This window comes from Acipenser ruthenus, chromosome 9 (genome assembly GCF_902713425.1).
Source record: "Acipenser ruthenus chromosome 9, fAciRut3.2 maternal haplotype, whole genome shotgun sequence".
Taxonomy (NCBI): Eukaryota; Metazoa; Chordata; class Actinopteri; order Acipenseriformes; family Acipenseridae; genus Acipenser; species Acipenser ruthenus.
The window spans coordinates 32,019,139-32,045,822 of NC_081197.1; the positions used below are offsets into that span (position 1 = coordinate 32,019,139).

General features: G+C 38.9%; 1 protein-coding gene across 7 annotated transcripts in view; it reads left to right on the plus strand.

The window, feature by feature from the left end:
• Positions 1-1,152: 1,152 nt before the first annotated feature.
• Positions 1,153-26,684, plus strand: part of LOC117405686 (FERM, ARHGEF and pleckstrin domain-containing protein 1-like) — a 104,036-nt gene continuing 78,504 nt past the window's right edge. For 2 of the 7 annotated variants that reach the window (XM_059029847.1, XM_059029848.1), the window contains exons 1-2: positions 1,153-1,435; positions 9,577-9,768. In XM_059029847.1, coding sequence (XP_058885830.1) covers positions 9,598-9,768 — 171 coding nt within the window. In that variant the 5' untranslated portion in view covers positions 1,153-1,435; positions 9,577-9,597. Of the gene's footprint in view, positions 1,436-2,488; positions 2,691-3,240; positions 3,410-8,912; positions 9,042-9,576; positions 9,769-26,684 lie in introns of those variants that run through there. The other 5 variants (XM_034008939.3, XM_034008944.3, XM_034008942.3 and 2 more) reach the window with 4 other exon arrangements.

A 26,684-nucleotide genomic window follows, 5' to 3' on the forward strand; every position in this document is an offset into this window, starting at 1 on the left:
TACTCACAAGGAAACTATTCTGCTAAACACAGTAAAAACAAACAAACAAAAAAAGTTGTGAGATTTTGGGAGTAAGAAAAATCAATACAGCAGTATGACCTCAAGTTAACAGGGGTGGCCAACCCTGGTCCTGGAGAGCCATGATCCTGCAGGCTTTCTGGGTATCTTTTAAGCAATGACTAAAGGACACAATTTTAGTGTTGACCAAATAAGAAAATAATTGGTTCAATTAAGTAATTGAGAACTACTGCTTTGGGGCCACAAATTACTTGAAGTTAACACGTAACTTGATGTTTTGACAGAATACTATAAATAAACCACAATTACACTTTGAGATTGGATTAACACACACAATGTCACAGTGACAGGGTGTGAAATTCGTATCATGGCGTTATTTTGTCCATGTTACAGTTGCTCACCCCATATATTGAAAGTGCTGAATAAACTTGTCATTTAGAATTTTTCCCATTTCTCAGTTACCTAGTGGCAGTATAGTCTGGAGAACCTTCCTGGGTAAGGCTGTGGCCTCTTTCAATACAGTCCTGCTGTTTCCACAGTTTTTGCTAATGATATATTTGATAAACCTACGGTATATCGCTCTGGGTTGAGACACACATGGATTCTTTTCAAGCATCAGCCGCTTATGTTATAGGTTAATCCTGGGATAACCAGAATTAGGTGGTTGATGCAATTCAGCATTATTCCCCAATGCTGTAAAATTCTCAATAAATAAAGAAATAATCCAGCTGTGCCTTATCATAGCAAGGTAATTGTCTGACTGATCCCCTAAAATCTTACCTGATGTTCTCTCTGAACACCAATGTATCACAGTTCAACCTGCATGGCAGGTGATCAAGCACCCCCATTTGGATGTGTCTGAAATCTGGGGACAGCCCCCACACAGAACTAGGTTGGAAGTGAGAAGGTGAAAGCCAGAATATCCCTACCAACATGTGCTTACATAAAAAAAAAGGTTTTTACACAATTATCAAACCATCCACTGTAAAACAGATTGTTAAATTCTAAAACAGGTGTCTTTTTTTAGTAGTTGATTAAAGCAGTTTTGTTTCCATTTTCTTACTCCATTTAAACGGTAGGTGGTGCTGTCTGCAATATTTCTGTTTTTGATTGAATAAGATGTACTTGGAGCTCAGGTGCATTGCCAATTACAATAGCTGGAGGCAGTGTGTGCCCTTTTATTGTTCGTGTTGCAAACTAGATGTGAATGTTTGCTGTGTTAGATTCAATGTATTCCTTTTTCTCAAAAGCAGTCAGTCCCGATATGGCGACCCTGAAGCAGCCTAATTTCGCTAGAGCCAACATCTGAACGGTTTTATGTACTGTCCAACTGCCGATAACAGCGACTGATAGAACACATTCTCAAAATAGCTCTGGAATATATTACGTCGGGAAAATTTCACAGTTTCTCACAGAGGTAAGAAGAAAAATGCAGCGTATTTTCATATACTGAATACAGACTGCTGTAACTTGTTTGAGTGGAAGATAAGTGTCTTGATTTCTACCTGGACTCTCCTCCATATGCTTTGCCCTTGCTGAGAAGAATGATCTTGTTAGCTTCTTACTCTTTATAACTCTCACAACGTTTTTCCGCGCACTGAAGAAATGATACATGAGCTGTTTATTCTTAAAACTGGGAAGAGAAAAGTAAATTCTTTCCTATGTATATGTGCCTCGTGGACAATTTAGGTTGAAATTTACGCGCAAAAATGTGCCGACAAATACACGATTTACCAAACGATTTTGTCACTGAGATTAAGTTTAGGTGTTTGTTTTGTCGAGCGAAATGGGTTGCGGTAGTTGCATTATAAACATAGATGTGATATGTAAATGGTCTTTGTTTTGTGTTATTAATGAATACACGAATACTAGCGCTCTGACGGCACGGCACTGACACGGTTAATGCTTATGTGGGTTTGGTGGTTATGCATCTGTTAATAATTGAAGTATTAACTGTCTAAAACATGTTCTCAGTATGAAAGTGGACATTGTGGAAACGATATAATTTTGGTACTGTATGTGTGTGTTTAACCTAAACGCTTGCTGTAATTGCGAACATTTTGCGTACTATATATGGAACAGTGTTTTTGCAGTAAGGAAAGGAACGTTTCCGCAAGCACAGTGGTGTGGACATTGTAAATTGTTTTATGAAAGTGTGTGTATATAAAGAATTATACACTATGACTTAGGTAGGTTACAAACCTTCCCTCAAATCCATATTCAGGAAATACATGTCAGTTATGCAAACGTATGACCATTTAGAGAAAATATAGTAATGGACAATTACACAGTTTTTCTATGTTTTCTCTGCTGTGTTTGAGTGTTTACAAACCAATTACTTTTGATTTGTGGACCCTTTGAATGTCATGAGATAGTTTTAGTCCACACACACACAAAAAGTGGAGTAGCTACTCACAGCTGGCACTGTGAAACTGACACACACACACACACACAGGTAGTGCTGTAGAGACATGTCTGGCCAGGGATACTGAGTAGCTGGATCCAGTGAGAACTGGTGTCTTGAAGAGCCTGTTCTGGGGGATGTGGGCTCGGATCCCTAACCTACGGTGACGTTAAGGGCAGGGGGTTTTGGTGGCTAAACTCTGGGATTAATGATTTGTATGCAGTCATAATGCTTGGTATTAACTTAACCATCCCTTAGACTCTTCAAGGTAGGTTACTGTATTTGGTATCTGTTCTAAAATAAGTTAAGGGTCTCATGTTGAAACCCAGTTTTATACCTTGTTGTACAGTATGGTGAAAATGGGAATCGTTATCACCGGTGTGCATCAGTGTTTGACATGTAATACTGTTTGTCTGCTCGTGGGCCTTCCTGACAAATCTGTTCAGTTCCCTGAAACAATTTTTATACATGAGTACAGTCAATCCGTGTCAGACTTATGGCAAGGTTTTTGTCGTAACGGGTCAACCTGTGCTCAACATGCGTTGCATCCTGCTTCCTAATTATGGCGTATTGTTCAACATACATGGAATGCATGGAGTGTCTTCAGAAGGAATGCAGCTAACCAGGTAGTACACAGGAGGCTGGAATGTACTTTATTGGATCATTCAGAGTGTGTAATAGGTACCAGATGGATAATTTGTATGAGATATTGTATTGGCTGTGAAAGATGCCATGTTCTGTATATCCCATTTTTAAAAGCAGCTTTCTGGGCCCCTCTTGTTAAAGTAAATGACCAGCAGTTAGAATGTTAGTGTTGTAGGTATGTAGTGAGCAGCATGCACACAGCATGCACACATCCTCCTTAGGAACTGTCATTCCAAAGCATCAAAACTGAACCCTTCTTCTGATCAGACGGGAGCCGTTGCTAAACCTTCGCTTAACCATCTGCAGATGTGATTGCTTTCTGAGCAGATTGCTGAAACAAAGGTAAGTACTAATAGGCCAGAGTTTCATCCTTCTGTGGCTTGTGGTTCACCATTGTGCTGAAGCTTGCTTATTTATTCAGGAAATGGTGGCAGCAGTTGGCAGATTAACTGATTTATAAGATGCTCTAAAGAATCCAGGTTTTTGGACCAAAATGTTTGCCATCCAAGACTTGCATTTTCATTAGTTTAAAGCAGCTTTAAATACAGCCTGGATTTGTGAGCTGTACATGAGAGGGATTGAGATGCAGATTGTGGGAATGCACATAACATCACCCTCCACCCCTCGGTAGCCAGGCTCTTTCACAGGTGTGAGTATAGAGGTTGTTTTTTTTATTTTTTAAAACCTCACCAATAGATACAAATCTGCACTGCATCACACAGCACTGCCCCATGTGTGTCCAGTAAGGTATTTGGGGAATTTTGGAAGACGTTTGTTTACCCTACCCTAGCACCATAGCAGAATGTAAAGTAATGTCCCAAGATGTGGTTTCCAGTAACATATTTTCACCGGTCCTTGTTGAAATTGGTTGTCCGTAGCATGTGCTGTATTGTCAAAGATGTGACTGAATGCTGAAATGCATCCCTGCTGACTCCTTGTCTGAAAGATGTTGAAAGGATATATGGATCAATTTGTCATGCAAAAGCTCAAATGTAGTGCTTTGTTGTACAGTAGCTGCCTGGAGACCTTTGTCAAGTTCATTGTGAATCCGTACAACTTTCAATAGGCAGTCTTAACGGAATATCTTGGTAAGGCAGTTTTATTACCATCCATCAAAATGGTCATTCAGGTGAATTTGGTGAACATTCTGTACCTGTGACTCTTATGCTGTACTCATCTGCCAGATCTCAATCCAGCTGACAGCATCGCTCAAACGCAGAGGACAGCAATTATACAACACATTTCTTCTTAGAAAAGTTGTGTTTTTTTTTTTTCTTTGACAGATTTTTGTGAATTTAAATGTTCAGCTAGATGTATTTGTTATTCATATCCACATGTAAAATCTGTCTAATTCATAAATATATTTTTAAAGAATACTGTTGTGCATTTTAATGTGGGTAATAAAACATCTCGTCAGTACTGTACTGTATGTTCATTTTTCAGGATGGCCGTAGTTTTTGAAGCTGTGTGTATTGTGCTGGTCAATGGTGTAGCTCACCCCCTGCTGTATTTGGTGTAATTCCAGATACTATCTTGCTTGCTGTTGTTTACAGATAAGTTACAGCACCTTCTGGGCTACTCATCACCCAGTTAGCTTACCACTGTCAACCTCGGCCATAACCTGGTGGCAGGTGGAGGGGGTGGGGGTGAGGTCATCACAGGTATTTCAGTCCAGGGCTTCTTTTAAATCACGAGGTTTGCATCTAAAACATTTGTTTACATGACTTAGGGCCATGTTAGTAGTAATTACGCCAGTGTCATGTTTAATAGTTTTACCTCTCTCTTAATTAACGGTTTGCTGGGATGTTGTAGCTAGGCTGGTGGGCAGGGTAAGCTGACCTTATCCTAAAGGATGCTCCTTTTTAAGGAAAAAAATATATATAAAAAAATATATATACACAGTGCCTTGCAAAAGTATTCAGACCCCTGACCAATTCTCTCATATTACTGAATTACAAATGGTACATTGAAATTTCGTTCTGTTTGATATTTTATTTTAAAACACTGAAACTCAAAATCATTTATTGTAAGGTGACATTTGGTTTTATGTTAGGAAATATTTTTAAGAAAAATAAAAAACTGAAATATCTTGCTTGCATAAGTATTCAACCCCCACACATTAATATTTGGTAGAGCCACCTTTCGCTGCAATAACAGCTTTAAGTCTTTTGGGGTAAGTATGTACCAGCTTTGCACACAGTGTTGGAGTGATTTTGGCCCATTCTTGGCAGATTTGCTCCAGGTTGTTCAGGTTGGTTGGACGACGCTTGTGGACTGCAATTTTCAAATAGTGCCACAGATTCTCAATGGGATTGAGACTTTGACTGGGCCACTGTAGGATATTCACCTTTTTGTTCTTGAGCCACTCCAATGTTGCTTTGGCTTTGTGCTTGGGATCATTGTCCTGCTGAAAGGTGAATTTCCTCCCAAGCTTCAGTTTTTTAGTGGACTGAAGCAGGTTCTCTTGCAGTATTTCCCTGTATTTTGCTCCATCCATTCTTCCTTCAATTTTAACAAGATGTCCAGTCCCTGCTGATGAGAAGCATCCCCACAGCATGATGCTGCCACCACCAATACTTTTACTGTTGGGATGGTGTGTCTTGAGGCATGGGCAGTGTTAGGTTTGCGCCACACATAGCGCTTTGAGTTTTGGCCAAAAAGCTCTATCGTGATCTGATGAGACCACAAAACCTTTTCCCACATCGCAGCTGGGTCACTCTCATGCTTTCTGGCAAACTCCAGACGTGCTTTCAGATGGTACTTTTTGAGTAAAGGCTTCTTTCTTGCCACCCTCCCATACAGGCCAGTGTTATGCAGAGCTCTTGATATGGTTGACGGGTGCACCATTACTCCTCTCCCAGCCACTGAACTCTGTAGCTCCTTCAAAGTGATTGTTGACCTCTCTGTGGCTTCTCTCACAAGTCTCCTTCTTGTTTGAGCGCTGAGTTTTGAGGGACGGCCTTTTCTTGGCAGTGCCTGGGTGGTGTGATGCAGCTTCCACTTCCTGATTATTGATCCAACTGTGCTCACTGGGATATCCAAACACTTGGATATTATTTTGTAATAATTTCCCTAGTCTATGCATTTGTATTACTTTATCTCTAACTTCTGTAGAATGCTCTTTGGTCTTCATTTTCCTTCAGATTCACAGCCTGACCAATGCTCCTTCAACAGTGGGGTTTTTATCCAGAAAATGTGACAGCAACTTTAATGGTTCACAGGTGGAGGCCAATGGTAAGGCAATTGTGTCCTCGTTAGGGCAATTTCTTTCATCGGTGTAAACTGGGAGCTTCCACAGCACAGGGGTTGAATACTTATGCAAGCAAGATATTTCAGTTTTTTATTTTTCTTAAATTTTTCCCAACATAAAACCAATGTCACCTTACAATAATTGATTTTGAGTTTCAGTGTTTTAAACTAAAATATCAAACAGAACGAAATTTCAATGTACCATTTGTAATTCAGTAATATGAGAGAATTGGTCAGGGGTCTGAATACTTTTGCAAGGCACTGTGTGTATGTATGTAATCCGGGTGATATTTTTTGTAAGAAGTGATTTTAAAGTTGTTTCTCAGTGAAGCCACATGGCAGCACCACATGCTTCATGCTTTGACTCTTTGGTTTTACTGGTACTGCTAGTGAGGAGTGAGGAATCGGTACTGGCAATGCCATGCATGGGTATGGAAGGCAGAGGCCCATATTTATATTCCAAATCAGCCATTTATTTTTGGCCTAGGCTTTCTACTTTCAAAATCCATTCTTTTTGCTTTGTGTACTGTAACAGTACCGTAATTGCTTCCTAAATATTTTATGAAAGCTTTTTTTTTTTTTTTTGTTAAATTCATGTTCCAGCGGAACAGCTGTTTCTTCAGTTTGCTAAATTGCTGGTTGAAAGTACAGTCGAAACAAGGCGACAGTTTAACAAGGCAAATGATATGCTTATTATCCCTGCAATTTGTTACTCCAGGTAGAATTACAGGGCTTCTTTGTTTAAAGTTAATCTTATGCTTTTAAATTGGGAGTGATACTCCATTTGAAGTTCCACACACGATTTTGAACCATCACATTCAGCTCCTGCTAGTAATTTATTTGCATCTGTCTTCCAATTGTTCCATTTTGGAGTAAATAGTTTGTGACATCCCTTGGGAACGGGGGCTGCTATTCGTTCATCACAAGCATGATTCCTGGAGCCATGTTGATGGCGCTTTATTGTGGTTGGGAGTATTGATTTATTTTTGTTAGTAAGAGCAGAATCCTATATTCTTAGGTTGTAAGCTCTCTACTTTATGAAGTTTCTTGTAAAATGTTATCATACAGACTCCATTTTGGGGAGGAAAAAGCAAACCCTTTTAAATTAGCTGAGCCACTGTATCAACAGAGTTTGCTTTCATTGTTTCTCCCAGTTAAGAAGCTTGCTTGTTTGGTTCACAGAGGAAGCCCATGTGCCTGCAGCTACAACAGCTCAGATCTGTCAGAGGGCTTTTCTGATAAAACAGAGTCTGCAGAAGGATTAACTAAAGAAGAATATAGTAAGCTGACACCAGCGATCTATAGTGTGAAAACAAGATGTTGCTGACCTGCATATGCGGTATTCACTCCCATTACATAGCTTATGAGATATAGCCCTACAAATTAGAGATTCAGTCAAGGCAAACCAAAACAGAAAAGCCTAACTAATCTCCCTGCAAAGCCTGGGGTGGATCAAACTGCAATGTACTTGAATGCACTTATTTCTGTCCTGCTCTATGTTTTGTAATTCCTGTGACACTGTGAAATGCAAAGTGCAGAAAGAGGAAGTTGCTTATAACAGTATGTCTAGAACCGTCAATATATCAAATCTATTAGTATCTACTCAAAGCATGAGCCTTTTTATTACAATTACAGCCTGCCAATGTTTGTAATTTGACTGATTCCACTTCCTGTAGCACTTACCCCCTAACACCAGTAACATCTGAACCCAATATCTTCTTGACAGGGTAGATTTTGCTACCATTGTAAACCATTAACAACTACTATTGTTAAACTGTATTACATTCATGTTCTGGCGCTCTGCTTAACTGGTATATTACAAACCACTAGTTCTTAAATTATAAAAAGGGTTCCTTTTTACACTTAAAGAATATTCAAGCCATCAACATTCTTCCAATTTCAAGAGTATTTGTTAGAAGACATTTGTGAGATTTTATCAAGGGCTAGTGATGCAGAACAATAGACAATCTTTCCAGATTTGCAGTTAGGAATTTTCCTTGCTTTTTGGAGTTCATGTCAAGCGAGTTGAGACCTGAGCAGCGACTAAGAAGATTTCATTACATGGCTCCTTCAAGCGTCCCAAAACTATCTGAGCTCGTAACCAGAGAGTGGGTCCAGTTGTACCGCAGAACAAACACATTCATAGCAGGACGTGAATACACGAATCCCAGGCTATCTAGAGACGTTGTTGTTGGTTAGTAAGGATTCCTCCCCCTCTGCTGAAATGATGTCATTCTACTCCACTTGGGATTTGTCCAGACAGAGAGAGGGACACAAACTGTACAATACATTTTATTGTGCTCTTCATGACAAACAGCAACAGAAAACAGATTTTAAAAAATAAATAAATAAAAAAATACAGATCATTGGATGTACAGCTGTCAGAGAAAATGGGATTATGATGATAAGGCTTCAGAATTCTGCAGCTGGGCAAATGGGAGATATATATAATATCTCTATCTATCGCTGTCTGGCTACAGATCCGTGTAGGAAACCATAGTAACCATTCAAATGGGCTTTATTTCAAACCTGGAAATTGGTACCTCTGTGCAGCCTCACTCTGCTGCTTTGAATAGTCTATAAGTGCGTCTTTCTGATACTCCAGTGGAAGCTTGGCCTGCTGGTCTTGTCATAGCTATTTATTTTAGGCCCTACTACTTGAACTATTCCTGGAAACACTTTCTGATATTGTACTGCAAGTAATTATTTCCAGGACTTTTATACAGTAGGTGTAATTTTGCTTTTGGCTTCATTAAACATCTCTCAGTATTTTAAGTCTGGTCCTTTTGTTTCTAAAATAGATTTCTTTAAATCCCTATGGAAACGGGCTCTTGTAAATAGGCCAGCCACAGCAGCCTTGGTTTTAGTATATTCTCTGTGAACAGATATAGTTGAATTTGGCTTGTAAAGCACTTCGTACCTTGAAAACAAAGCGTGACAAATTATCAAATTTTAACTATTTATTTCTCATCACTGCAAGCACGTTTCCGAATGTATTACATTTTTGTGCATAGATCACTTTTTTACTGTTTTATGAATGGGTATTGTCTGTCTTACTTTGGGTGAGCAAAACATTTGTAATTCATGATTTATTGTATTTTTAATTAATATCACAAATGGTCAATTTAATCTGGTCACATTTGAGAAGATTCTGGGTTCAAATTAGCCCTTGGCTTTCATTTATAAATGAAAGGCGCATTCCCTGTGGTATTGCTATTGTACTCCACATTGCATCTCATTTGTTGTCTTTGTATTTTCAGACAGAGGCTGGGTCTGTAAGCATGGGTGAACCGGAGCAGAAACTGACTGCGGGCTTGCGGCTGGGAGCGCAGGAAAGCACGGGGATCAGTACTTTGGAACCTGGTCAGAGGCCTCCCGTAATGCCCCCGGGCAGACAGATCCCCATCAAGGTCCACATGCTGGATGATACAGAGGAAGTGTTTGATGTATCCGTAAGTACCTGCGTTTTGGTTGAAATAAAGCATTGGCTATTTGCCTTATCCTGAAAGCCATCTGTTCCTGGGATTCATTAATAAACCTGCATGTATAGTCTAGCATTTACAATATAGGCATGTTTGTATCTACTGTAATGGAAAGTTACCTCAATTCAAGCACAGTCACTTTTATTCTTCTTATTCTTATATTTCTTCCGAAACTGCTCTCGTGTTGACAGTGACAGTGTTTGTTCATCTATCGTATGTAAGTAATGTTACGTTAAATGACAAGTTATTAATATTACGTAGTTTTCAATGGCAAGATTGTAATCCCCTGAAGCATGTTTTTCAGAAAGGCAGGTTTTGAGTTCTGCCTGTTGTGGGTATATTGTTGGTATGACAACCAAAGATAAGCACCAACTTCCAAGTGCTAACTGGATAAACGAGTCTAACAATTAGTCTCCTGTTGTGTTCAATACTAGTGCCTTGGCTTGTTAACCATGCTATACGGCTGCACTTCATTGTGATTGTGAGGATGGAACTCCATAGTGTTACATAGTTATCAATTATATTCTTGGCCATTACATTTTCTTAGTGTAGTACTGTACCTGTATACTGAAATGTACCCAGTTATTCAATAAAATGTGAATGTAGAAAATAATTCAAATATGAAATGAATATGTAACCAATGAGAAATGGAAATATGTAACCAATGAGAAATGGGATGGAAACGGAGAAACCATGCAAACAAGACATTACTTTGTTTTATTGTAACATATTGCTTGTTTTTAGGATTAAATCCCACGACACTGATTTGTTTGATTTTATTAGAGTAGAAAAAGCCACAAGGTATCATTTTCAATTGTGTAGAGTTCCTAGTGTTGTTCAGCGATGGGTCGTCTGTCTTTGTGTAAACTAAACCCGCTTGTGTTTCAGTTCTATAAAATATAGATGTGAGCAGAATCCAGATCTGCGGTGTCCTGGTGTCTGGACAACATTACATCAAATGTACATAATTCCTCTATGACTTACATACATTAAGCAAAACCCACTACTCCTGGTTAACAATGAGTTTGCAATTGAAGGAATCCTTTTTTGTATGTTGGTAAGCTGAAGCCATCGCTGCATTGCATGGCTGTGCATCACAGTTGGAAATGAAAAGTACTCTAGTGATTGAATGTGTCATCAGCTTGAAAAGGCAGCTTTTGTTTTTCCTTGTTTTCAAACAAACAGTGATTGACTATAAAACTAGATAGTGTTTTCCTTTTTTTGAAAAAGCAAAGAAACCAATTTGTAACGTTCCGTATGTCTGTGTCTGGTGCTGAAGAGCTGAATGTGCCGAACATCTGCACACCTGGAATCTCATTGCATTGTGATCAGCGGGCTGAACGGAACTCTCGTTCCAGTGCGCTTGCATTGTGATCAACCGGCTGAACGGAACTCTCGTTCCAGTGCGCTTGCATTGTGATCAGCGGGCTGAACGGAACTCTCGTTCCAGTGCGCTTGCATTGTGATCAGCGGGCTGAACGGAACTCTCGTTCCAGTGCGCTTGCATTGTGATCAGCGGGCTGAACGGAACTCTCGTTCCAGTGCGCTTGCATTGTGATCAGCGGGCTGAACAGAACTCTCGTTCCAGTGCGCTTGCATTGTGATCAGCGGGCTGAACGGACTCTCGTTCCAGTGCGCTTGCATTGTGATCAGCGGGCTGAACGGAACTCTCGTTCCAGTGCGCTTGCATTGTGATCTGGGTAGAGCAGAAAAGTTTTTAAACAAATTGGTTGGTTTTTTTAAAAAAAGTTTTTTCTCCATTATTGAGTAATTTTTTATTATCAGGATCAGTGAAACATTGAGAAAGTATTAGTGATGAAAGATCTTTTCAGTCCATGAAACCATTTCTCTCTAGTTCATTATGCCATCCCTGGTGGAAAAATGAAGCAGCAACATCCCAAATATAAGCTTTCACAGAACACAGAGCGTTGCTTGTTCAATTGAATTGAATAAAAAAAAAAAAAATGGAATTGTTCATGAGATGGAAGGTTGCTCTGATTCGTACATTGCCTCATGCTCTGTGGGGGGCCTCCTCACTGCTTTCACAGACCGCAGGGCCCCATTACAGGAAAGCCTTCCTTGTTGTACAATTCGCGTTTGATTTGCTTCAGCTCTATCTTACCCCGCAGGAAAAAAGAGCATGCAATTCTCATCATGTTTGTTTGTTTGTTTGTTTGTTTGTTTATTTATTTATTTTTTGCAATCCTTACTCGGGTTCATCATTGAAATATCACAAAACCAGTCACTTGAGCAACATGTTTACGAAGCTTTGCCACTTTCAGTGCATTGTTAGTTTTGCATCGTCTGGGCACAGTGTCTCTAAATGGCAGTTTATACAGCCGATTTAAAACAGAATACTGTTACAATGACAATTATTACATGTGGCAAAGCCTGTGAAACTTGCACAGTAACAGGTTTAATGCCGTTTCAGTGAACCTGAGTCCACTTGTAGCAAATACATCCCTCTAAATAGAAGTGATTTATTACAGATTTTTGGCACTCACTAAATACCGAGAATCTTCCCTTCAGTAACGGGTGACCTGTTTCCATTCAGTTGTCGTCTTTTTTGTAAGAGCATTCCAAGCAGGCATCTATCTCAAACAGCTCTCCAGCTACACAGCATCTGACGAGATACACATTGAGCACAAGCTCAAACTAAAACCGCAGAAGTCCAGCCTTTCTCTGCTTTGCGGTGTATGTCTTCACTTCACATCGTTCATGATAGCTGGGTCATGTGAGACGCTCATTCTGCTTTTATAGTTTTATAATACATTTTATTAACTAGCCATAAGGCTTTATCTGTACTTGTGTAAACCACTGGAAGCATTTAAACAGCTTCCTGAAATTCCATGCCAAGCTACATTTGAGATCAAAGGAATGAACACGGAGGCACAGTACTGAGGGCATTGCTGAGTAAAGCGAAAGCCAGGCTGAGGATACTTGGCAAACTGCTTATCTTTTTTTTTTTTTTTTTTTTTTTTTTTCTTCTACTGAATAGATGAGTATAAAACCCAGTTGTATGAAGAAAAACTAGAAAGGTTTAAAAGTCTCTTTTTGATATTCATTATGTACAAAGCTAAGAAATATCTAATATAACCTTTAAAAAATGGTTTGTGAACTGTCAAGACAGCTGTTTGAAGCCCTTCTGTTTTGTGCATCCCAGCTCCCTCTCAGTACACGGAGATAAGCTCTGCAAGAGTGGCAGTCTGGGATGTGTGTCATTTTCTTAGATTAGAAACCCCACTGGGGTCCATTTTACTAAAACGCATTTCCTGCTCAGGAAGTTCAGAGAGAGAGGGAGAGAGGGAGGGAGAGAGGGAGGGAGGGAAAAAAAGACTTCCTAATTTGGAAGCTGAGCAGACTAGGAATCAAGGAGTAGTGCAGAGGCTGAGGTCCTGTATTCATTTCCACAAAGTCGTGACTGCTGAACTACAGTGGCAAAATAATATGGAATAATTGCACCTATAATAATAATAATGATTATTACTAACACCACTGTTTGTCTGGGCCACCCCATACCTTGTTTAGTTTCATCAATTTTAAGAACTGCTTATTTAGTGCAAAGCATGTGTTTTTGATAAACCTTGAGTTAGCCATTTTAAGGTGGCATTGACAGGGTTCTATTTATATTTGTGTCTGCAGTTATGAAGTGCCATTTAAGGTAGCTCCCATGTGTACCTCCTACTGAAAAGCTTTGAATGTTTAATTCCCATTAAAGTCGTGTTGGTGGCTCTCCTAACATCAGTAATGGAAAGGGTGAATGCCTTTAAAGCAGACTGGAGGAAGTGAACCTTGTTCAATCTTTTCAGCAGGTGAAATGCATCAAACACACTGAGTATCTTTTGAAGTCTGCTGAAAACATCCTTTTAATTTTTCTGACTACAAAGCAGGTTGTAAGGACTGAATTTGCGTGAAACATAACATTGCCTGGAAATACTGCACATGCCATATGCTGTTTTTTTATTAAATATGTATTACTGTGTCGGGGCTAAGCGGGAAATAAGTGTAATATTTGCACATCCGCTGCAGGGCACAATGAACATGAAACATTCATGAGAACTAATTTGATCAGAACATGGGCCCCTGTAAAGTGCTGCTGGGCTGGGCTGCCATAGGAATAAGGGATGAATAAGGGAGCGTAATATGATTCAGTCTGTACATGAACCAGTCACAGTTAAAACAGTGCTGCAAGATGAAATGTTCATGTAATCTGCATCAGTGGAATCAATAATATATTATAATACAATATATATAATATAATCTAATATATATTATAATATATTGTAATATTGTACGGGGTTGGGGTAATTATAGATTGTGATAGACAGGTGGTAAGATGTAAAATACCAGACACAGAGAGATTGTAATACGATTTCAACAGCATGGTGTCTGTAAATGTAATCATATTCCACAGTTTATAGCCTTCCAATAAGGCAGCAAATTATATTTCTTTTTAAACGAAAAGAAAATAAAACAAAACAAAAATAATCTTATCTCGTGTAATTAACCAAAACAAACAATCACTGGCAGTCTCGTGGTTCAGGTTCAGAAAAGGGTCGTCTTTACCGGGTTTGGGTTCTCATTCAGTCCAATAGTCCAATCCACTACTCGAGGTCCAATTCCGTTCCAAAGTTGAAATCCTTGGTTTGTTTGTTGGTTTCTTTGTCCTTTCACTCACTCACTCACTCACTCACTGTACGACTGCCGTCCTCCAAGTCCTTTTCTCCACCACTCCAGGTGGCCGGTCAGAGCGTATTTTATACAGGTGCGTTGATCCGTGACATCTGTCTCATGTTGAGCTTGTTAGTGCTGAATAACAAATGACAGGAAAGGTGAAGATACATAGCGATCATCAATTATCCTACCCTGTGCCATATTACTATAATATATATTATTCATTCATAATAAAATATTATTATTGTGGGAGGCTGCTTGTTAAGTATTTACTTTTGCACCACCTTTAATCTCCTAGCAGACACCGATTTACGAAACCTTAGCTCCAGTGCAAAGTTTGAAAAGAATACAAATTCTAATACCTGTATGTGAAGTAGAAATCAACAAGCTGTGTTTTTTCTTTTAATTTAAAGGCTGTCACACATGCTGGATCTGTTTTTCTTTAACCAGAAATGTTTCCCTGGTTGCCTCCAGTGAGTTTGTGAGAATATCACAGGTTTTTGTTGAGGACAGTGTGAGACTGTAACCTGAGTTCAGGAAGTGCGGTCTGCTGAAGGAATTCCAGGGGCTGCACAGAGGTGCTGATCAGGAAACTGCTTGCAGATACATTATTGCTGACGTGGGGGGTTATCTGAAACCTCTTTATACTGCAGCCTTCTCTAATTAGCCCACATTTCTACTTGCAAAGAGGAGGTTTTAAGAGGTGCCTTTAATTGCAGGCTTCAGATTTCTCCACAGTATGATGATGTGTGGTGTGTGTTTTTTTTTTTTTGTTTGTTTGTTTTTTTTTGGGGGGGGGGCAAACTGTGCACCTCAGTCCTGACCCAAAGAAAGTGTGTGAGAGATATCCAGACTTTATGTCCAGTTATGCTTTTGTGTCTTCACCAGGTCAACACTATAGTTAAACTGGGGAGAAACTCAATTTTTACGTTGCCTGTTGTACGTGGCTGGACTGCTGGATGTTCCAGGTTTAATACTGTAGCTGGAGTTACATCATTAAGTGCTTCAGCACCTGCTCAGAGGTTTAATGTGTTCAATTTAATAATTAAGGACTTGATTTGAACAAAGAGCTGGACTTGAAGAGCCAAAGTTGCCGCAATCTTATTCACAACACTTTACATGGTGTGTGTGTGTGTGTGTGTGTGTGTGTGTGTGTGGTGGTGGTGGTTGTTTTTAAATTGCATTTTTAAAAGTGAATTGCAGTTTGGTATTAACTGTTCTGGACTGTGGTGGGCTTCTTAAACAGTTGAGGACAGTTAATTGAATTTGATAACTCACTACTTATGAGGCACTGAAGCAGAAGAATAATTATTGAGGCTTTTACAAACTGCAATTCCAGATAAGAACCTGATGAGTATATCTGGAGGTATAAAGGGAAACTATTTTACACACTTAACTGAGCGACTGATTTTAGATGATGGAGGTTTGTTCAGATTTAAGTAGCCTAATCTTGGATTGCACATAGAATTATTACAGTCTCTTTAAAAAATATTTTCATAAAAGTTCAATGTGTTTTTTAATCAAGGAAGAGCTTACTGTGGGTGGGATTCAAAGGAAAGACAAAACACAACTTCAGTTTCACTTTGAATCATGTAAATGAAAAATGGATACCAGCAGCAGTAACAAGCTGAGGGCTGTGTGAACATCACTCTGTTACTCTGCACACAGATGCTGCTGACATTTCATCTTTTTTTAATAAGCTACTTCTGTTTCAGGTTTGTAGAAGTATCCAAATTTTTTCAAATAGCTTGATTAAACCAAAATTAGAAAAACTGGATAAAAATTGAGTTTTTATGTGTAATGTGAGAACAGATTGCCTGCGATGCAGAAGCTTATTCTCAGTAATAATATAATGTCTTTATTTTTATATAGCGCCTCCACCATCACAAAGCGCTTTACAGAGGTAGGCTGTGAACTGTGCATTATGTGCTGAGTCACTTACAATAGTGTTGGATTGGAAAGCATAGAAATGATGATTACCAGTATGTGCTGCCTGGATCAGATATTGTTGAAGTAGTTTCTTGGACATTTTCTTTTTCAATAATTTCTGGAGCCATGATAAGTTTCCTTATTAGTCACCAGTCTGTGTCTGCCAAAAGTTATGTGGTGTAGTACAGTATGAGTAATACATTTTTTGGTAGATTTGGAAAAAAATAATAATAATCTTGAGACTTTAAAGCTTTGCTTCCAGTGGTATTATCTCCTCATTACAGTAATGGTTTGTACAAGGTTTCCAAAGTACGCTGTTCAAACCACAGGTATTTCAAACCTTATACGTTCTTTACATTAAATCTGCAAAAATATCAATCACAATTACATCTTGGTATAAACTTTAGCTGAACCTAATACGGTTGTGCGGTATGTCTGTATTTTGTCAAATAAATATGACCAATTTTAGCCATTTTCTATCCTGTCGCTTTACAAAGTGAGAGAGAAGGGCAGGCCACTCCAGTAGTGTTTTCTATCCTCTCGCTTCACAGTGGAGGAGGCTGGTTGCACGCTCAAGTTATTAGTCTGTTGTCAACAGTTTATGGCACCAACCCAGGAGAGGTACTCTGACTGTGTGATTTAGTTTCCATTTAATACTAAAACCCGTCCCTGGCCGTGCGCCATGTAATCAGTTTCAGGCTTCAGATCTGGAACAAAGACGGGTTTAAAAAGATTATGCAAAAACATGTATTTTTACAGTAATCTTGTGGGTTCATATACTGTACAGTATAAAGGAGCTTTCATGTGTCTTCTTTATATAGGTTGTTTCACTGCATGCTTTGTGAGATAGGGATAATTACATTCTTCGGAACACAAATGTTACAGTATTCTTATTGTAAACACAGTGCTGAGCTACAGCTATGAACATAATTTAGATCTTGTATTTAACATCATATAATGTCACATTTTTCATTTGTCAGTTTTCTGTTAAGTACAGATGAACCCGCTTTATATCAGGATTGCCTTGCAGGCATAATTCGTGATATAAAGCGGGTCGTGATATAAACCGGGTTTCACCTTTGCCTGTGACAGCACATTGAGTGCGAGGGGGAGGGGGGGGGTGGGGTGGGGGGAAGAAAGAAAACTAACGGTGATCTAAAGAGCAGTGTTTTAAATACTATACATTTAGTCATTCTTTACATTTAAACAAATGCATCTAGTTACTACAGGAAAAATACGTTTTGTATCATTAACTAGAACTAAACCGTTTTTGTATTATCTATGTGATGGAAGTTCTTTAATCCCAGTTCAAGGATTGACTCAGTGAGAAGACGTTGTGGTTTAATCAAACAGCTTTAATAAGTTTGCAAACTGGAGCGTTCAACAGAGTAACACAGACTCTGTTAGCAATAGCAGAATCGCACACCCAGCTAATTTTTTATGCAGCTTTATATAGTTTTCTGAATCGGCATACAAAGGAGGAAATTAAAGTGTAACCATATAAGGATTGGTTATCTAGCTTAAAGAGAAGTGGGAACCATATAGGGTCACAGTCAGGTTATAGAACAGGAAATTATCTCCATGTTTGGAGAATCATAAAACAGTCACAAGACAGCTGTCTATCAAAACATGTTTATGCTAACATGACAGCTAAAACTAGTTTAAACTGGTTGCTCCTTGTTACCCACAAAGTTGTTTACTTTTAGATCATCATTGGTTCGTCTGGATGGGGAGATTAATTTTAAATCCCTGATTGGTTGTTGCTACCCCTGTCGGTGGGGGATGGTTTCCCCCCCGCGAGTTCCAAGGAACAGCCAGTTCAGTATAATGCAAATTATACTTTTTATACTTATTACACATAGTTATTATTTCTCTTATTACATGTCCTGCTAGTCCTATTGACTTGGGACAGGCTTCAACTTAAACTTAACGTTACAACCTATATTGTTATCTTAAAACCTATTTGTTTGCTATTGAGCAAGCTAAGCAAGTGCGATGTTATAAAAATTCCATTACATCTAAAACAGTTATGAATTGTCGACTGATGAGAGCTATCAATTAGGCATTGCACTTGGTGTTCATTTTGTGTGCATTTGTATTGACTGTCAAAGAAGAAAAATTTGGGTACGTTGGTGCTTCGTAACTGAACTGTATCCCGTTGAGACTGCCCACGCAGCATTTGACAGGCTGCACAAAATGTCAGTTTATCAGCCGAGATGATTATTGGTTATTAGTTGCGTTGAAAATTAATTCTATCCTGTGGTTGCTTAGTGAAGCCCGGCCATGCAGCATTTGACAGGCTGCACAAAACATGACAATAAGCGGGTTTGTGAGATGATATTAAGAGTCATTTCTCAAATAACCTGTGGTGTATGGCGAGTGGTTTTTCAAAAATCATGATAATAAACAGAGTAAGATATTAAGCGAGGTGATATAAAACAGGTTCATCTATAGAAGGAAAATGACAAAGCGGAATGTAGTTCAATATAATAACGTATCATTATTCAGCTGGTTTCATTCGACTTTATGATGCTAAATTAGTTAATTCTATATGGTGATGCTAAACCTTTGGCCATAGCTGTACAGTACATACAACCACACACAGCCTGCTCTTCAATCCAGCGTGTGCGCTGCCTCAGATCATGCACATCTTAATGGTTGCTAATGGGAAGCTACCTCTGTGCCACAGCAGAAATTTGCAGTAATGTATCTTCTGATTTAGAAATGACGCTGTCGGATCTCAATCACTTGCTGTAGAAGTAAGTGTGTAACTAACAATATAAAGAAATATTGCTAAAATGTTATTCATACATTAACAGTTCTATTTGCAGGGCACTGTTTAATGAAGCCGGACCAGCAGATGTAGCATTGCGTTCTTGTTCATCTCTGTATTTATACTGCTGTCTTCATGAGATAGCTCTCTGCTTGTTAGCCAATTAATTATGTTCTTTTATATAGGTTCTTTATGGAAATCATTCTGTCATTGACAGTCTCTTTTAGGGTGTCCCACACAAATGCTCTTCGGCATTTCTGTTTTTTTTTTAAGTTCTTTAAGGAAAATAGTCAGCCTGCATGGCAGTGCGCCCTTGGGCGTCAGCGTGAAAGCAGTAATTGTAGCTGCCCTACTTCATCCTTTCCTTTCCTTTCCTTGTGCAAGATTGGCCGCCCGATATGCGCCTCATTAAATATAGAGGCTCGAAAATGGGTGTCCCGAGTTAGGCTGGACATCACAGTCTAGGTGCAGCAGTGATGTGAGCACCAGAACGAAAGCTTTCTGTGCAAAGAGTAATTTATGCTTTGAAGTCTTTATATCCCACGCAATATGCATGTGTGTGATTTTTTTTCTTTTAATTATATATATTATATATAATCAGCATTAATTTCTCTGATGTCAACATATAAAATTAATTTTAAGATGGTATTGCAACAAGTTCATATTTGTTATTTTTTTAGACCTTTAATCTAACCCTAGCTGTACAACCCCACATTACATTTGTGTAAACATCTGCCCAAGGTAACTGAGAAGTGGGATTTGATTTGCCATTGCTGATGGGGCAGTAAGCAATCATAGTGCAGATCAATTCAGGCACTAAACACATTTCATTAGTGCGGCTGCAATAGGGTATTTATTGGATTCCATTCTGCTGCAATGGCCCGGCCTGCTTGGATATTAAAAGCGTGTCATGACAGCACAACGGCAAGCCTCTGGGATTTTGATAGCATACAGCAGACCAGTAAGTATGTTGGTACACGTGCAGCTGGTCTCTCTTACAGATGCATTAGAAGACATTCAGCTCAGCTGGCAGTGATGAGAACCTTGCTGGCGTTTCTCAGAGCACGAATTTATGGCAAGCCAAATGATCATTTAGAGATATCGCAAATTGCATTTTGAGATATCTTGAAATATTTAGAGATATCTGTAAAACATTTCCAGATATCTCAAATTGAATTCCAGATATCTTTCTAATTTGTGCAGTTTAAGATATCTAAAATTAATTTAAAGATATCTGTAAATCAATTTAAGATATCCAAAAATGAAATAGATATCTCAAATTGATTTACAGATATCTTTAACTACTATGGCAACCATATGGATTGTGCTAGCATGGCACACCAAACTGTCATTTTGAGATATCTTAAAATGAGGGTTTTAAAGATATCTCTAAATCATTTAAAGATATCTCTAAATAACTTCCTGTTAATTTAAAGATATCTCTAAATCATTTGAAGATATCTCTAAATAACTTCCTGTTCATTTGAAGATATCTTCAAATGTTTTAGAGATATCTCTAAATAAACTATTTTTATCCTGTTTTAAATCCATCCCCTGAAGTGAAATATACAGTAATTTGATCATACAGAATTTTTGCAGTTTTGATTATGGGATGAAAAAAAAATCTAGGATGGAAAGTTGGGATAAAAATACAGCCTTAATCTACTGAGATTTACACACAATTGCTCTCCACCTGATAGGTTATTTTAAGAGGTTCATTATGCTGAGGATTTGAGCCTCATTACACCCTAGATATGCAGGTACAGTGCCTATAGAAAGTCTACATCCCCTTGAACTTTTTTCACACTTTGTTGTGTCAGTGCCTCAGAGTTTCATGCATTTAAATGAGGATTTTTTTTCCCACTTATCTACACACCACGCTCATAACAGCCAGATGCAAAGAGTATACTAAAGTATCTGGGTCAGCAATATTAAACAAAATCAAGACTGCATTTAACATGATCCTTTTAAATAAGTACAGAGTGTCCCAAAACCCCCTCACTGTGGTGGGCCTGCTTTTGTGCCAGCTCATAGGGAGCCTGGAGGCTCTTTGCATTCCTCTCATGATCGTGCATTCCAAGTGGGGGCAGAGAGTAGACTACTGCCTTAGAGACTCTCTTCAGCCTCAAACCCCACTACAGCATGCTAGCAACATGTCTTGGTTAGTGTACTGAAAACCAAATATATATGTTTCTTTTTTTAGTTTTAGTGCAGATAGGATTATTTTTTTCTGTTCACTGCATACCATACATTTTCAGTATTCCGTAAATGGAGCGAGACCTACATGTTGTTTAATGAGACTGTACTGCATTCACATTTTAATCTTAAAGTGATTGTTGTTCTGGGAAACCACTGGCAGCGACTGAGATCCTATTAACACTTCTCCCAGTTAATAGAACAAGAGCCTATCAATTAGGAGCTGGAATTGTTTCCTGCTTATGAAAACATTCATCAATTCTTTTTGTTCTTGAGCTGCTTCATAAGGCGTCCATAATGACCTCCAGGTATTTTTTTGTAATAAAATGCAATGGAAGATGTACCCTGAGATGACTGCTGACGTGCAATGCTTTTCAATATGTATTGCATCTGTGCCTTTGGGAATTGAAAGCACAGTGTAGCTGGTTTTCTGGGACAATTTTTGACATGACTGATATGTGCAAAGACCCTCTGGTGCAGTGATTACTGATTGTCTCTAAAACCTATTCAACACCCTGGAGAATAACGTGTGGCCAGTTTTACAATCTAACCACAATTATATACAGCCTGTTTTATAATGTACTGTAATCTAACCACAGCGTATAGCAAACTCTCCTCCGGATATTAACCTCTCTCCATGTGTGGAGGTAGTTTAGTTTGATTTGAACAGGAGACCACCAGGTCTTTTGGTGTTTGGTAAGAGCTGACAGATTGGTGTTCCAATCCCAGCAGTGCTACTGACTTCTTCTGTGACCTTGAGCAGTCATGAGTAATCTCCGTGGGACTCGGTCCCACCCAGTCATAAACATGGAGGAGCAATACTCTGAATGGAAAATCACATTCTGCATAAAGAGAAATAAATAGTGCTGACTTCATATCCATCAATAACATGTTTCAGAAGAAATAAAGAGCAAACAGCAGAGGGTTCCTGGACTGGAGTTCAAAATATAAAATGGCAGAGTCTTTTTATAGTGGATTTCTTGCTGTGTAAAATATACTGTGCAGTAGAACATGACATTGCATCAGTCTAGTTATCAAATTGCAGTACTCGTCTTCCTTTGTTTAAAACTGGAATTGAAGTGTTGTGGGATGTTAAACAATAGCAGTTTCTGTTTCAGAAGCTTTTAATCTGAAGTGGTGGTCTACATATAGTAACAAGGACATGTGGAGGGTATTGAATAACGTGGTCCCATAACATCAAGTGTAGTACAGGGCTGCCAAAGGAGTTTTCAAGAAACATTTCTTTACAGGAAAAAAACATATTGTATGACTACAGGCATTAGTCATTGGGTATGGATTATTGAATAGAAATAATTATAAGTGCAAAAAATATAGTAACTTGAGGGCTTGTTAAGGCTTTTTTTTTTTTTTTAAATAGCAGTTGTCAAAGTTTGATTTGTTCCTAGATTTAATATATTTTTGTTTTATACAATGCAGTTAGTCTCTATTTGTATACCCATATACCAACACTAAACAGCAGCTTGTGCTAAATCCCAGCATACACAAGGAAACATGTTTCAAGACACAGTTTCCTCGTGTATGCTGGCTGTTTCCGTCTGTCCAGAAACCAGGAAACATGTTTCCCAGAGTAGACCTGGGTTCTACTTTGAGAAACGTTTTACCTTTGGCCAATCGGGAGAGACTGTGAGCTTGAGTTCATCGTTCATTCATGTGACTTTGCAAGATGGCGATTTCTGCAGTCTACTGATGCCTACATTAGTGCAATGTTTACGCTGTAGTAATTTCTGTTTAGCCTAGCAGTACTTAACATAATGTTATGTAACATAAAGTGGAGTTTATTTAAAATGTTTAAGTTGTACTTCATGATGCATTTCATTTGTGCTGTATTTACCTGTCACACATTTATTTAACTTAAACATTCATAAGAATTAGCATAGCAAAATAAGATAGTACTACTGGTGTTAGCCAGATGACAGGAGCATGCATTATTATTTATGTGCGCACTTCTCAAAGAACTTGCTCCAGATTAGTGTTTAAACAATGATGTAAACCGGGGTTTTAAGGCAATTTAAGTGAAATAAAGTTTTGAAAAACTTTAGGCATGGGCTGGTGAGTCCGGTGCTGTTTAGTTAATAAAACCCGTCTCTTTCTTTTGAACCAGCCACACCTTCGATGAAGTTTTAATGCAATTGTAAGTGCAGCACCACTCAGTGCAATAAGGCAGGAATCACAACGTGCTGCTTGAAAAACTTTTCCCGACCCAATGTTTCCTTGACAGTTGTTGAAGAAACATGTTTCCTCGTGTATGCTGGGCTTAAGAGGCACTGCTGGGTGGTTATTGAAAGCTCTGACGCCTCCCTGCCCCCAAGCTTGCAGATACAATAGAACCTGATTCTTATCTGCAAGGAGCCAGGAGCCAAGGAACCTTAATTCCTGGTAGATCAATAACCTGGTGCAGTCTCCTGAATATCTGAATCTGCTGAAATGGTTCAGTGCTGAGTTTAGACTGTCATGGCCTTTGACCCCACTCAGCTCATCAACACAGCAGTGCATTAAGACATACCACAGCGACAAGGCCATTTAAAAACTAGCATTTCAGGTTTTGAAGGTGAATTGCAGGGGATTTTAAAGTCTGGCATGAAGAAAGACATTCATGTGCGGTTAACTCTTCTACTCCATTGGCATCTCTAGTAAGTCAATAAAAGGTTGAAATGTTGGCAAGCCAATAAAAACAGCAATCCTCTTGGAAACTAGCCAGGAGAAGTATTTAAAGGGGCCTCTGCAGTGAGTGATTAATACCAGGCAAAATGCAATAATTACATGAATTTCCTACTGGGGGAGGGGGAAGAACCTTTATTGAGAACTGAGCAGTTTAATTGACCCTTTCCTGCTGCCTGCTGTGTGCCCAGGCCAATTAATTATGGCAGAGATGCTGACAGAGCTGAAATCCATAGAGAAGTGCAGGAACAGAAACAGGCAAGCAAGCCTACAATTGAGATGACAGTAACCAGAGTGCGTTGTTGAGGACAGTCTGAGGAGCTGTTTAAGGTGTTATTATTGTTGTTATTTTACTCTCATTGAATGTAATTCATTGTTTCGTGTAACTATACTGTTTTGATTGAAGTCTGTGTCACCTGCACAAAAGTATGCGTCTTGCAGTAATTATAAGAACTAGATTCATTTGGTAAGAATTGGATAGGATGAACATTGAAGGATAAACATTGAAACTATTGAATATTCTCACAATTATGGCTTGCATATATCTGTTTCCTCTCTGAGTTTAATTTAAAAAAAAATTTTGTTTTAATGAAAGTAAAAAAAAATCTCTATTTGCTATTTTTATTGCAGAGATAAATGTTAATTGTGTTTGCTCCAAGCATTTTTGCTTCATTTATTTCTTTATTTGTATTTATTTCTTTTGTAATACTTCTTTTAAGCTTATTAGCTGCCGTAAGGGAAAATGTAATACTCTTTAAACACTGAGTTCAGCTCCGAGCTGAATTCAGTTTGTAAAAGCATTCAATATAAACTGCCTCTATGGGAATCACCCCCTGTGAAAGACATTGTTTCCTGATATTTCTGTAAGGTTTAAGCTTCCAGTGTCTACACAAGATAGAATACCAACCAGGTGGTTGTTGGCCTTCCTGCTGCTCTCCTGGTCAATAGAAATCATGCTAGTGGTGTTATAGTATGGCTGTTACGCTTCAGCAACAGTTTGAAGCTGTCACTAGAGTTGGCCTTGGCTCGCAAAGCAGCAATACTACTTGTGTGTGGTTGGCACTGTTGGATTCTGTATGTTTTGCTTGGCCCTCACTGTGTGAATCTCCTCCATGTTATATATGTTTTATGTATTTGTACACCGTGTGTTCAATGGCTTGGCTTGACTGGTCTGTTAGCAGCTTTACTATAGCCACAAGACTGAAAAAGATTGACTACCTGTAAATGCTTTCGCTATCTGGCTGTGACATGCCCTGGATTTTCATTTGTTATCTCTATTTCAAAATCTCTTGCTGGCAGTACCCAAGTGCAAACATCGTAGCATCATTTGTATTGTGTTCAGTACGGCAATGAATTTAGAACGTGTTTGATTTTACTGTACCATTGGAACATCAAGAACTCCAAGCCAGCCCAGGCCTAAGGAACCGCCACACTAAAGGGATGTTCCAAGAACTTCCCAGATGAACTTGTAATGCAGTGAATAGTGGCTCTATAATCACAGAGGAAGACACCATCATTTTGAGTAGAGCCTCGCCTTTCTTGAGTTCATAATTATTAGCACAACTTGTTTACCCTTGTGGACTTGGCTGAATTAAAACACAGAATGAACAGCTTTTAAAACTCTCCATGTGTGTGCCTGAAATTCTGTAAATCTCTACTCTCTTTGAAGCGAGACTTGCTGGTTTTTAGTTGTTACTTACTGTACCCCAGAACTGTGAGCTTTCTTTTCTCAAATGTAAACTGTTACTGAATGATGTACTATAATATTGTATTTATTTAGCACTGAATGTCTCACATTTTTCTCCAAAAAGAGCCCCACTGTAACATACAGTGCTGTGAAAAAGTATTTGTCCCGTCTGATTTTCTGCATTTTTGCATATTTTTGACACTGAATGTTATCAGATCTTCAACCAAAACCTAATATTAGATAAAAGGGACCCTGAGTGAACAAATAACACAAACATTTGATACATATTTAATTTATTTATAAGAGAAAGTTATGCAACACCCAATGCCCCTGTGTGAAAAAGTAATCGCCCACTTAGACTAAATAACTGGTTACGCCACCTTTAGCAGCAATAACTGCAACCAAACGCTTCCTGTAGTTGATTAGTCTCTCACAGCGCCGTGGAGGAATTTTGGCCCACTCCTCCATGCAGAACTGCTTCAACGCAGTGCCATTTGTGGGTTTTCGAGCATCAGCTGCTCGTTTCAGGTCCTGCCACAACATCTCAATGTGGTTTAGGTCTGAACTTTGACTAGGCCATTCCAAAACTTTAAATTTCTTGTTCTTCAACCATTCTGATGTAGACTTGCTTGTGTGTTTGAGATCATTGTCTTGCTGCATGACCCAGCTGCGCTTCAGCTCACGGACGGATGGTCTGACATTCCCCTGTAGAATTCTCTGATACAGAGCAGAATTCATGGTTCCTTCAATGATGGCAAGGCGTCCAGGTCCTGATGCAGCAAAGCATCCCCAAACCATGACACTACCACCACCATGCTTGACTGTTGGTATAAGGTTCTTACTGTGGAATACAGTGTTTGGTTTTCACCAGCATAACGGGGCCCATGTCGGCCATAAAGTTCCACTTTTGACTCACCTGTCCATAGAACATTGTTCCAGAACTCTTGA